Source organism: Buteo buteo, chromosome 7, assembly GCF_964188355.1.
Source record: "Buteo buteo chromosome 7, bButBut1.hap1.1, whole genome shotgun sequence".
Lineage (NCBI taxonomy): Eukaryota > Metazoa > Chordata > Aves > Accipitriformes > Accipitridae > Buteo > Buteo buteo.
In genome coordinates, this window is record NC_134177.1 from 2027476 (window position 1) to 2039734 (window position 12259).

At 45.0% G+C, this 12259-nt stretch overlaps 1 protein-coding gene across 15 annotated transcripts in view; it reads left to right on the plus strand.

Moving 5' to 3' along the window:
* The window catches only part of TIPARP (TCDD inducible poly(ADP-ribose) polymerase), a 42175-nt gene that overhangs the window by 15768 nt on the left and 14148 nt on the right, over nucleotides 1-12259 (plus strand). For 12 of the 15 annotated variants that reach the window (XM_075031251.1, XM_075031253.1, XM_075031252.1 and 9 more), the window contains one exon: nucleotides 3725-4728. In XM_075031251.1, coding sequence (XP_074887352.1) covers nucleotides 3788-4728 — 941 coding nt within the window. In that variant the 5' untranslated portion in view covers nucleotides 3725-3787. Of the gene's footprint in view, nucleotides 1-819; nucleotides 1607-2924; nucleotides 3182-3724; nucleotides 4729-12259 lie in introns of those variants that run through there. The other 3 variants (XM_075031255.1, XM_075031265.1, XM_075031266.1) reach the window with 3 other exon arrangements.

Sequence of the window (12259 nt, forward strand, 5' to 3'; positions counted from 1 at the left end):
ATTTCGCCTTCTGAAGTTATGTACCTCTTTGTAAGTTATTTTATCTGGCCATGTTAGTGATGCAGATGCACTTAGTTCTGGCGGTGTCACGTCCGTGCGAGCTGATGGGCATGTCCTGCTGAAATTCACTACAGCAAAACAAGCGTGTGATTCACCAGGGAAGCGTCCCAGGCCCTCGCACCAGCGGCCGAACTAACCCACCGTGCTCTCTCACACGCACCGCTTGCAGCCAGAAGATGACAGCACGCTAATGGCTTTCTGTCAAAAGAAAGTTAACTATGCTCTTAACGAGTTGCACCTATAAAATGTGCCACGTAAGTAGGTGGTAACTTACTGTAATTCATTGTATTTGCTGTACTTCGTGCTTTCTTTTTTAGCGTTTGGCGCGGGCAGTAACTAGCACGCCCGCATCCTGGCAGCCCCGCGCGAGAAGGCGACCGTGCTCACGCCGCGCAGGTACGGAAAATGAGTCATGCCGACTTCGTTCCAGGACGGGCTCCTGGTTTGCTGCCGAAGTCATTAATTAGCATTCTTCGAATAACTTGCGCTGTGAAACGCAGTAACGTCTGGAAGCCGAGAGCGCCGCGTCTTCGGCCTCGGCTTATTCCGACGCGCTGCGTGACTCCTGACCCGCGGCGAGGGCTGACGCGGCGTTCGAGTTGCGTTTTCTCGGAAGCGGCTGCCTCCTCGCACGCAGGCCTGGGCGCTGCCGGTGGCCTGTTCCTGGTTATTTTTTAGCCCGAGGAAATCCTCCTCGGTGAGAGGCTGGGGCTCGCCAAGAAGCGAAACGCAACGCTTCGCGCCCGGTATAAACCGAAGGCCGAAGCGTTTCTTGGCACCCGGTCACCGCGCTTTTTGCTTCTCCCCGGGGTCCCCGCTGAGGTGCGGGTTCGTTTCGGGGAACCCCGGACGGACCGAGGGACAGGGCGGTCCTCTGGAGGCTTTGTCGCTTCGTTCCGGAGTCGTGTCCCCCCCCCCGGTGCTGCGGCCGGGCCGGAGGGGAGGGCGGGAAGGGGAAGGGGGGGGGGGGGGGGATGTGTGGAAGGCGGGAAGGGGCTGCGTGTGTGTGAGGAGAGCGGAGGAGGCGGGACGGCTTCCCGGCCCCGGCGGGAGCAGCTCCTCCTCCTCCTCCTCCTCCAGAGCTCCTCCCCGGGCCGCGCAGCCGAGCGCTGTGAGGAAACGATATTTAAAACAGCGAGGAAGAACCATGTGAGGAGCAGAAGGAGCCGCGGGGCGGGATGGGCGGCGTGTCACCTACCGCGGGGCGGGCAGGGCGGCGGTGAGGCCGGGCTGACGCTCCCCGCAGCGCCGGGGCTCGGCTCCGGCTGCGCCCTGCCCGCCCGCCCGTCCGTCCGTCTGTCCGTCCGTCCGTCCTCCGTCTCTTGGTAACCCCGAAGGCAACTCGAGAAACAGCCCGGGACCTGCCACCCGAGACGCAGGCGTTTCTGCAGTTTTAAGGTGGAAATCCTGGCCTGCGAGCGCCCGGCTGCAGCTGTCAGTTAATTTATTTCTCCCCCCACCCCTCCCGAAGACTAATCTTGTTTCGAAGGTATCCTCAAATTGGGTTAAAACGGCGGAATCTCGCTTCGAGGGGAGCAAAGAGCCGGTAGGTTTCGGCTGGCAGAGCCTCCAGCCCCGCAGAAAGTTGCGGGGCGGTCTGTCCGTCCGGGCGCGCTTGCTTTGGTGGTCGTCAGGTCTTGTGCTGGGGCTGTTGCTTTTATTTTTAATTTGTTTTCGGAGCGCTAGACTTCCTTTCTTCAGCAAAGGACGAGGAGGTGCGGTTGGTGTGGGGTGGGGAGTACTTGGGGACCGAAATCTCCCCCCGAGAGATTTGCCTCTGCTGAAATATATTGTGCAAATCCAGCCGTGCTCTGTTGTTTCTAAATAATAGCGACTGATTCGGGATGTTAAAATCCTGAAATGGAAACGCCGACAAATTCTGATACTCTTCATTCCCCCTGCTTTCTATTTTTAGAGTTGGTGGGCGATTCGACTCTAGACAGTAAGGCAGGTCTTTAAAAATAGCAGCAAAACTTAAATGACAATCAAGTGAGCAATAACAGTATTGAAATAGCATTAAAGATGTGGCTGAAAATGGCCAGAAGTCACTTATTTAGCTCCTCGGCACAGCAGGACTCCTTGAAGCCCGGGAGATCCTCCTGCGTATTGCAGGGGCTGTTAAACCTGGGCACGGTGAAGTGAAGCATCTGGTTCCTTTCGGAGTTAAGGATTTTTAAACCTTTGGAGTTACTTGAAGGTTTAAGGTACCCTTGGTGCTTTAGAAAGAGAATTGCCTCGGATGTCTGTGGAAGAGTAACAGAGATACCAATAATTTTGGAGTTTGTTTTAACTGGCAAACAAATATACCAGTTGCTTTAAATTTAGTCTAAAAATGGGAAACTGGAGAGGCACGGCTTTTTTTTCTTTTTCCTGGCAATCCTGATGTGCTGTTTCCCAGGGTAATGCAAAAGCCTTATAAATGAACATTCCAAAATAAGGAGGGCTTGGTGAGAAATTTTCCAGAGCAAATCGTCAGTAGGAAGAAATTATTGCCAAATTTTATCTGTTTTCTGGGATTTTGTTTTGAAATGAGAAGTTACTTTGCTCGGAGTGCACTTACCCAGGAAGCAATCCTTAAGGTGCTCCACTCTAAGCTTTGAGGCTACGTGCGAGGAGACTGAAGAGGGTTTAATTAAACATAATCAAATATTACAAGATTCCTGATTAAAAGCTATAGAGCTTGCTTTCTGCTGACGTATGAGACATACTATTTATTTGTACTTTAGGGGAAAAAAAAATTTTTTTTGTCTCACAAATCATTTCTGTCCTGCGCTCCTGAGTAACTAGCACCCTTTTGTTTTCTTCCCTGCCTGGTTTTAATTCTTGTTGACTAGCCTAGCAAGAGGCAAATGAGCTTGCTGTGTCCCCGCAGGGTGACGGAGTGCAGGCTGTGCATCTGAGTCAGAGTGTGTGGGCATGCGAGAAGGGCTGCGTGTGAGGTGGGAGTGTCTGGACATGTACGAGACTGTCAGTGTCAGATGCGTCGCGGGAGGAACAGGGTGTAAGCGCTCGAATTCCTGTGTCTAAAAAGCCAAGAATTAAATCCTGACCCCTGCTGAAGTCCGTACGAAGTTTGCCCTTCGTTTAAGTGAAGCCGGTGGTTCTCTGACGATGCTGCCGGGTGAGATTGTGCGAGGGAAGGTCTATGTGAATGGAGTGGGAATGTGTACCTCTGCCCGTTTATCTGGTGGGAGAAGAAATGGTGCGTGAATGTTTAAAGTGCGGTGGGAACATTCAGGGCTGTGTGTGTGCGCGAATGCTTCTGTTCTCGGGTCTGTGTGTGAGGAGGGAGGCATAAAAAATGAGCAATGCAATGTTCACTTTTGTGGAATATAATGAACTCAAGCGCTGTTTATTATTAAACATCATCACAAGGAGGAGGGCATCCGACCATCCCCCTTTCCTGACCCCCCTCTGGGGACCGTGTGTGCGTGCCTGAGTGTCTCTGAGATTTCATGTGTGAGAAGACGATGAGTGTGTGTTTGGGATTAATTAGCCTGAGTTTAGCTGGTTTCATGCTTTACGTGCCTAGGGGCTACCCACAGTCACAGAGAAGGGAGGAGTTTGCTGTTGCTGGCTCAAAATCCTCTCCAGGGGTGATCTTGTTCGTGTCAACCATGAGCAATTAGAGAGATTAACTGTCTTGTTTTCCTTTCTGCCCTAGATTGATTCTTGTGAGGCTCTGGGACATTTGAAAGTGATTTGGAGAGAGCAAAATCTGTGTCTGATGGACACCAAACCAAAGCCAGCGTGTGTTGTGCAGCAGGCTCACTGCCCAGGAATGAAGTGCCCTCCTTCAGAGGACTTTCCTCCTCAGATAAGACTGTCTGAAAAGATACCACCAGTGAAGCCTTGCTTCAAGAAGAAGCAGCAAGTGCAGAAGAGACTGGACACAGAAACTCTCCGGGCTTTGCGGCCAATCTTCACCAGTTTGCTGGGAGCTGGGAGCTTGGACAGGGTCTTTGTGCCCCGAGGCCAAAGTGGCGGTCATAGTGATTTATGTGAACCTGCTGTGAAAAAGCCTCTGGACCTTGGTACTTCTTGCCCCCAACCAGAAAATAATGTGACTGTGCTGGTGCCAACAGCTCCAGATGCGCAGAGTCAATTGCCAGTAGCTCGTGCTTCTTCTGGGCATCCTGAGCAGGATGTCCAGTCAGGAGAGCAGGGCTTCTCACCAGAAACTACTCCTGGAACTGCTGCTGATGACAATAATGAATCATTCCAGGATCATCATCCTTTGCACCCAACTGCTAGTGATGGTGCAGCTTGTCCTTTGTTCCCAGACAAGATTCTGGAAAGCTACACATCTGGCTTATTCCAAGAGAATAGCTGTCCGATGCAATACAATTTGAACCCAAGCAATAAATTCAGTGCTGGGATATTCCAGGATAAAAGTGAAGAAGCTTCTCTTGATCTGGTGTTTGAGCTCTTGAACCAGCTGCAGTATCACACCCATCAGGAAGATGGAGTAGAAATCTGTGTGGATTTTCTCCAGGGCACTTGTGTTTATGGCAGTGATTGTCCCAAACATCACACAGTCTTGCCTTACCATTGGCAAGTGAGAAGGACAGCAACCCAGAGTTGGCAAAGTGTGACCAATGATTCCCAGGAGCATCTGGAAAGACTCTACTGCAACCCTGACAATGATAGGATCAAAGTGAAGTATCGGTAGGTAACTGAATTTACTCCCTTACTAGCAAGGGTGCTTAACTGAGCAGTGGTGCAGAAATGTAACAGAATGTGTGTTCTTTTTTCCTGGTGTTTTGTATACAAGTGTTTTATAAACCCTGTGATGATGTTACCTGAATAATATCTAACAAGTTTGCCACAACGGAAGATTCTTGCACACATAATTACAACTCCTATTTAGGATCTGGAAAGTGTTCTTTGAAGCTGAAGTACTGTTATGTGATATTGTACTTGTTCTCGACATTCCTAATTAGAAAAAGCGGCAGCACGAATGAGCCTTTGCAGTGATTGAAACTGGAATGATACAGCAGTTGCTTTCTGTCACTGTGAATACAGATTGACTGGATGCACTCCAGCCACAGTTTTCGTCATTACATTCTAGGCAACTAAGATCAGATAGCTGCTCTCTTAAGTCCTTTAACTGGAAATTTCATGTAGTTGATAATACGTGGTGATGTTGCAGCTAATTCGCTATGAACAACCAGAGTAGTACCTTCAGAAATGCTGATCATCTGTTTAAGTTGTCATCTAAAAATGTTAAACCATTTATTAGAAGTTATTGTTTCCTCTATACATAGTAGCATTTATCTACTCATTTTCTGAAATTAGAAAATAGCTTTTAAATTTCCCTGGTTATGGTATCAATTTAGGCTTGATCCTGCACCCTGAGATCTAAACCAAAGCTTCTTCAACTTTTATAATGCAGGTTCAGTTTCAAATTGTAGGGGGGAGGGCTGATGTTTACAAGTTCATCAGATCTATATGGTCCGTGTTCTTGTGAGTGCAGGGCGTAGACCGCTTTTTTTTTTTTTCTTGGAGGAAGCATACAATGCAAACTTCTCATATCTTCTCTACCCTGCTATAATCTGTGAGCCCGGTGCAAGTCATTCTAGTCATTGTCAGTTCAAAGTGACGCTTTGTAGTTCTGTAGTGAAAACTTCAAAATGCCTTTGCCATCTGATTCCCTGTGGATTTGTTCTCCCTACCTCTTCTTCCTTCCACTTCCTGGAGGAAGTATATCCCTTCTTCCTTAATGTTTTGATTTTCATTTACTGTGCTGAGATTTGTCATTAGGCACCAGAGACCTAATCTAATGCTTAAAGTCAATGTGAGTCTTTACTTTCACCTAACTGGACGTTGGATTAGGCACTAAAACTCAGGCTCCATCAGCCTATGGATTCATCCTTTTTACTGAAGACAATACCAGACTATAGATACCCCACAGTGCAAATGAAAGTGAAGTAGGAAATAAGAATCATATGTGATAGGGAATAATCGTATTTTATATAATAGTCTTGAAAAAATATGCCAGTCTTTTTTTTTTTTTTAAACAATCTTGTGACTGCATAGCAGATAAAATTTGCAGTATTTTACAACAGAGAAACTTCCATTTTTCCAAATATTTTAAATGATTTCTGAAAACAAACCAGCAAATGTAGACATAAGACAAGCCCATGCAAGTAATTTAAATGCGAGCTCTGTGCAAACAAGCAAAAAGTTTTCGTTATGAAGCCTGTATCACAGAATCCATCACTACACACATGATCTGCATGTTCTAAACGATGGAGTTAAGAATGATTAATTTTAAAAGAAACAATGCTTCGTAATTGCTTATTCATCTCCAGCCTGTAAAATTGGCTGAATAGCGTTGTCCGCCTTTACACTTACTTTGCAGGTTTCCAGTCTGGTGGGTATTTTGGTCTCTTGGTACACAGAGTTTCTGTCTGTCTGAACCAGTTGGGAAGAAACTTACTGGGTGTGTTGCCAGACACATGACATCCTGTTACGGGGAATGAAGTCAGAGAAGCAGCATGATCTCAGAAAAGCCAGGTGTGCTGGGTCGGAGCTCCGCTGCTGCCTCTGTAGTGGGTGCGAAACTCTGCTGTTGGAGTGAAGGCAGATTCTTTGAGTTCAAAGTAGACTTTGTCTTGTTGAGTTGAGCTGGCCGCCCAGTGAGTGTCTGCCTGACTTTTCTATAGGGACCAGTAGACTGCTGAGACTAAAATGAGTTTAAACAGCGGTGTTTTCTAACTAAATTATGTTTCGAGCTGCTAATTCTATGGCCTGTACTCTTCTTCTTTCTCTTAAAAGACGTTGTGAAGATCTTTGCTTCAGCCAGTGCTACGAAATCATGCCCCAACACAAGGTTGGATAACCCTTGTAAATTCATGGTATCTGCTTACCATGGAATGACGTATTAGCAGTTTCTGTAACTCTTGTATGTATTTGATCCCTTGGAAGAGCTTCATGTTTGTGGATCAGTATCAGTGAGAACCTAGGAGTAAAACTTTTTTTAAGACTAGAGCTTCTGATGTCAATCATTGAATCTGATACAACTGAAGACTTAGACTTAGCGTGGTTTTAAGCCAGATTTTGAAGCGGAGGGGGTAAATGTTTGACTGTGTACCGTCGCCAGTTTCTTCTTACGCACGGGAAGAACCTGCTGAACCTTTCAACATGGACTGCTTGGAGTCGGAGTGACTCTTCCCGGAGTTCGCCGGCGGCTGGCTCCCCTCCCGTCCTGGGTGATGTTGTGTCTCCTGGCAACAAGATGCAGATAGCAGCGCGTTGAACCTCGCCGAGAGGCTCGCAAACGTGCTAGAACAGCTCATCGTTCACATGGTTACCGCATTATTTGGCTAAAGCTATTAATCTCTTGTGGTCAGACTAGCTTTACAGGCTTATCTCTACAGATTGCGTACAACGAGGAAATGTCTGTTCAGCAGTTTGCGTGTCCAAGGAGGGCCGTGCAGAAGCCAGCCTGACAACCCGTGGGTGGTAGTTGTTTATTCTCCTTTGTTTTAAACACACTTTATATGGCATAGTAGGTAGTGATTACAGTCTGCATGCATAATATTGCCATTGTGTGCCGCTCCAAGAAAGCGGGGCCACTCACGGAAGTGTTGGACTGTTGGCTCAATTAGAGAATAAGCTCTAAATTCAAATACAATGCTCTTCAAGTAGCTATTTATATAAATCTTTCTTTATCTTAATGTCATTGAGATGAGTAGTGTAAAATATACATTAAGTTGTTGCCTCTCACCTAAGGGAACACGATCTGAAAGTAGGACAAGTGGTAGACCTTGTTTAGTTACTTCTTTGTAATATGACTGCCTCATACTTACTGCAGTTTGGCCTCAAACTGATTATAAAACTTTATCATAAATTGTTTATATTTTTGCTTTCTTAGGTCTATCAAGTACTTAAAGCCAAATACCAAGCAGTCTAAACAAATGAGGGAATATGAACTTAAGCAGGTTAAAATACTTAGAAGCACTTGGTTCCCTTCATACATTTGAGGAGAGGCCCTGGAGAAGTTCCAGCTTGCAGCGAAGTATTAGAACAATGCCAAGTGCTGCTTTCCAGTGTGAGAGTACCCAAGCTGGGATATTTTAAGATGCTCTTTAGTAAGGGGAAATACTTGGCTGCAGAACTGAGCAGGTTTCCCCCCCACACACCTGTCCTATCATGCATATGTTGCTTTTCAAAATAAGCAACATCATTACTGATTACACGAGGATTTGTTTGAAACAACTCTGCAGTTCCTGACCCATCAGTTCCGTCTCCTTGCCTGAAAATTCCACCCTTTCTCTTGGCAGAGAGACATCCCTGTGTGCCATGGGAACTGCAGTTCAACTACGTGTACCCCGGCATATCCCAACTCACATGAAACAACATCTTCTTGTATTTGCTTTGATTTCTACACCCACCCCACCCCCTGCCCCCCGTAATTTCTGTAAGTTTTATGAAATGGCTGCTTCGAGCTAGAAGAGAAAGGCCAAATGAAATGGCTCCAGTCAGGGAAAAGCAGGTGGACCTCCAATGGTACGTGTTCTGCCTGAGAGCAGCTGACTAATTACTCAGTATACATGCATGGTTCTTGGATGAAGTCAGAGTAAATACTGTGTGTTCCCCAATGGGATTATCAATGGGGATATGGAGGGAGCTGGGAAGGAAGGGTAAGGACAAAAATAAATGTACAGGAAACTAGGTTTCCTTTGTCTTGTGTTCATGGGATAACTTGTTTCTCTGATGCTGTTAGAATATGCTTACATGATTTTAAAATCATATAGAGCACAGTGGAAGCATTTCAGTCATTCAGGGACTTCTGGAGGTCATCTGCCCAATTGAATAGTTAAATTTAGGAAGTTATCTTTCTGGTCTGCACAGCTGCCACAGTGTATGAGATAACTCATGTGTTATTGATAACACCGGAGATGAGAAAACAGCTGAAATTCATTGTGCCTGGCGATTTTGTGTGTGGTGTTTCTTGAATATACACAGCTGAATGGTTTTGAACTTCTTTTAATTCCTTGCTAGAAGGAATGCAAGACAGAGACTCTAAATAAAAAGCATGTGAAGTGATTTTAGAAGTGTTTGCCTTGTGCTTTATAATAGTATGCTCCAATGAATTCCTGTTTGCTCCACTTTATAGTATCATTTACATATGAAATAAAACTAATTGGCTTCTAGCTATACAAATCTAGGGAAGTTACAAGTGTTATGCCGAGCTGCCATAGGAATCAGCAATCACTCGTATATCCCTTTTCTTGTTTCATGTCGATAAACAGATTACAGTTTTGGAAACAGCTGTCACCTGGCTTCAGGTTGAGGTCAGTCTGTTCCCTGTGTACTTATGGTAATAAAACAGTCCTTTCTGAAACAAAGATTTATAATGGGAGAAACAGATTGCTCAGAAGAGTTGCTTACAGGTAACGCAGCAGGCACAGGGTCGTAGCATTGTCTGCCTGCCCGTTTCGGTGAGGAGGAGGAACAGAAAGAGTCTGTTACAATTATTTGCTTAGCAAGAGCCGTGGTCATGAAGTTCCCTCCTAATTGGTACACGTGTTTGTTGAAATCGGTAGGGATTTGAGCTGAGTAATAATTGCAAAATTTGGTACTTGTAGTCCAGTGTATAAAGGAGTCCTTCTTTGGGAAGCTGGATGCGGAGGGGGTGATGTGAAACATTGGATGGAACATTCAGAAACTCAGACATCCAGAGTTGGCGGTCACTGGTCAATGTCCGACTTCTACATGATCATCTTATGTAAAGCATTGATGAAATTGATGCAGTTTCATTATATATCATAAATCTCAGAGGTATTTTAAGTCCTGAGAGTGGACAGAATTCTAAAAAAACCCAGGCCTGTCTGTGCAGAATGTTTTTGAAAAATGGGGCTTTGAAAGTGGGGCTCCAGCTAGGCATTTTAGAAGTGTTCATATTGCAGCTTTGTGAAAGGGAATGCCTCTCTCATGATGTGAAAACGCTGTCCTAGACCAGCTCTGCTGCCACTCAGAGCTGTGCTTATGCCACCTCTGAAATATCCACTGATATAAAAATTACAGCTAACAAACAAAACTCCCTGCAAAACATATCCTGATCCGGTGTGGGTAGGAGACCTTTGAAACTAGCAATCTACCTCAGACAAGGACATCCATGTTTATCCTCTACTGCAAACAGAAGATGTAACTTGGATTTGAATTATGAAATATGGTACCTGCAGTAATCCTTGGAAGATTTGCATGTGTTTGACATCCTCATTGCTACAGACTTTTAGAACTTAACAGTACTTCACACCAAAGAACCACTTTAACCCAGTACCTCATATTCAAAAGTGGCCAATAGTGGGTTTCTTGGGAAGAGTAGAACAGAACAAACATACTTCTCAGTACAGTCTCTTATCTACCAGCAGTCATGCCTCAATGACTTCCTGATCCAGAGATGGTATCTTTGTGTGTGAGAGAGCTTGATAGATTGAATTTTTTTGTTGTTGTTGGTTTTTTTTTTCCCCTCTCCCTGCCAGAAAAGATCTGGGGCCAGGCTTTCATCTAAGCTGTGTATATATCTGGACCAGTATCCCAGTACTTGTTTCAGACTTACAAGCATGCAAGTCAGGCTAGACCCTCTTACTGTGAAAATTACAGAAGCTTGCTTTTTCAAGCACCCCCAGTCACCAACTGTAAAGGCAGGAAAACCTGCCTTTCCAACTTTAAAAAAAAATAAATATAGGAAAAGCAGCAAAGCTACTACTATACTGATAGATTTTCTTTTTTTTTTTTCTGATGATGATGGAGTCTTTTAAGTGTAGAGGTAAATCTTTCTGTAGCACCTTTCCCTTTTCTGAGTCTCACTGTAGACCTCCTGCATGGCTTACAGTCACAGCAGAGAGAAGCAGTGTGACATGATGAGGGAACCAATTAAATAAAACATGAAACTAATTTCCTGCCCTGTTACCTGCTGCCCCTCTCTTCAGTTTAAGAATGATGAGAACCTGACACGGTCAGGACCGCGGGATCATGTTTACCAGCTTGTTTTTGTTCTTGCCCTGATGCAAAGCATTGCTTCTGTGAGGGAAGGTTCCTGTTTTCTTTTCACACTCCTTGTAGCAATAACTAGGCTTTGGCTGCATTTTTATGGCTATGTTGCGAAGGGCTGTTTGATGCATGTCCCTTTGTGAGTGTTACCTGGGCCCTTGCTTACTGTTGCTTCCTATGGAATCAGTGTTGGTTTTGATGGGAGCAAATTTTGGATGCTGTTGTCTAAGATCTGATGATCCTGTTTCAGTACCTTTGCTTAAAAAGAAAGGTCTTATTAAGACAATATACTCCAAGTGAAGTTTGGTTTCATACAGTGGAGTTTAAACACTTGGTCCTTCACCCAAAGCTGGACTACAGCCTGCAGCTTCAAACAGCTGTTTGTTACAAGTAAGGTGAAATACTGCCGAGTTTGGGTCACCAGCGAATGTAAATGCCTGACTTGCATCTCCTACAGTAACCCAGCTCAAGGTGACTAATCTTTCAGACTTAAGTACAAAAGCGTTGCGTACCTGTTTGGCTCTTTTAAGTTCATTTGTTCCCCTGAGTGGCTTTCAGGTTGTTGCTATTGCAGAGAGGAACTGGTTTAGTCATAGAGAGAAAATCAACAGTTTCATCATCTAAGTGCTGTTTAACTCTCAGTCTTGTTTCGTATCACAGCTGTTCTGATGGGAACCGAGTTTCATTTCCTGTACAGACCTTTGTTGATTGCTAGGTTTCTTTTTTTTCTGAACCCTGTTTGCGGTAAGACTCATGACATATAACTGAACTTAGGAGAAGAGTTGGAAACCACATGCATTTTCGTAGCACTTATAAAAAAATTTCTCCCTGTCATCTATTTGTACATAACATCTAGCGAACATTTGTCTTATTGAACGGAAAGGGCACAGATGATTCACATGTTAGGCTGAAGTTCTTCAGAAGGATGCAAGGAAGACTGAGCTGACATATCCTTATTTTAGCAGGCTACACTTGTCTGAAAAAGGACTTCAGTGTTGTAACTTGCTGGTCGAGGTACCTACTCCGTTCAGTGTCCTGAAGAGATTATGTCTTTGTGTTATTTCTTATAGTTAGGGTACAGAGAAAATGTAACTTCCTCAAGGAACCAGGCTCTGCTATTGAGAGCGCTTGTGGAATTTTAGTTTGAACTGCGCTGCTGTACAACACCAAATTTGGGTTTGTGTGCTGTGTTCTT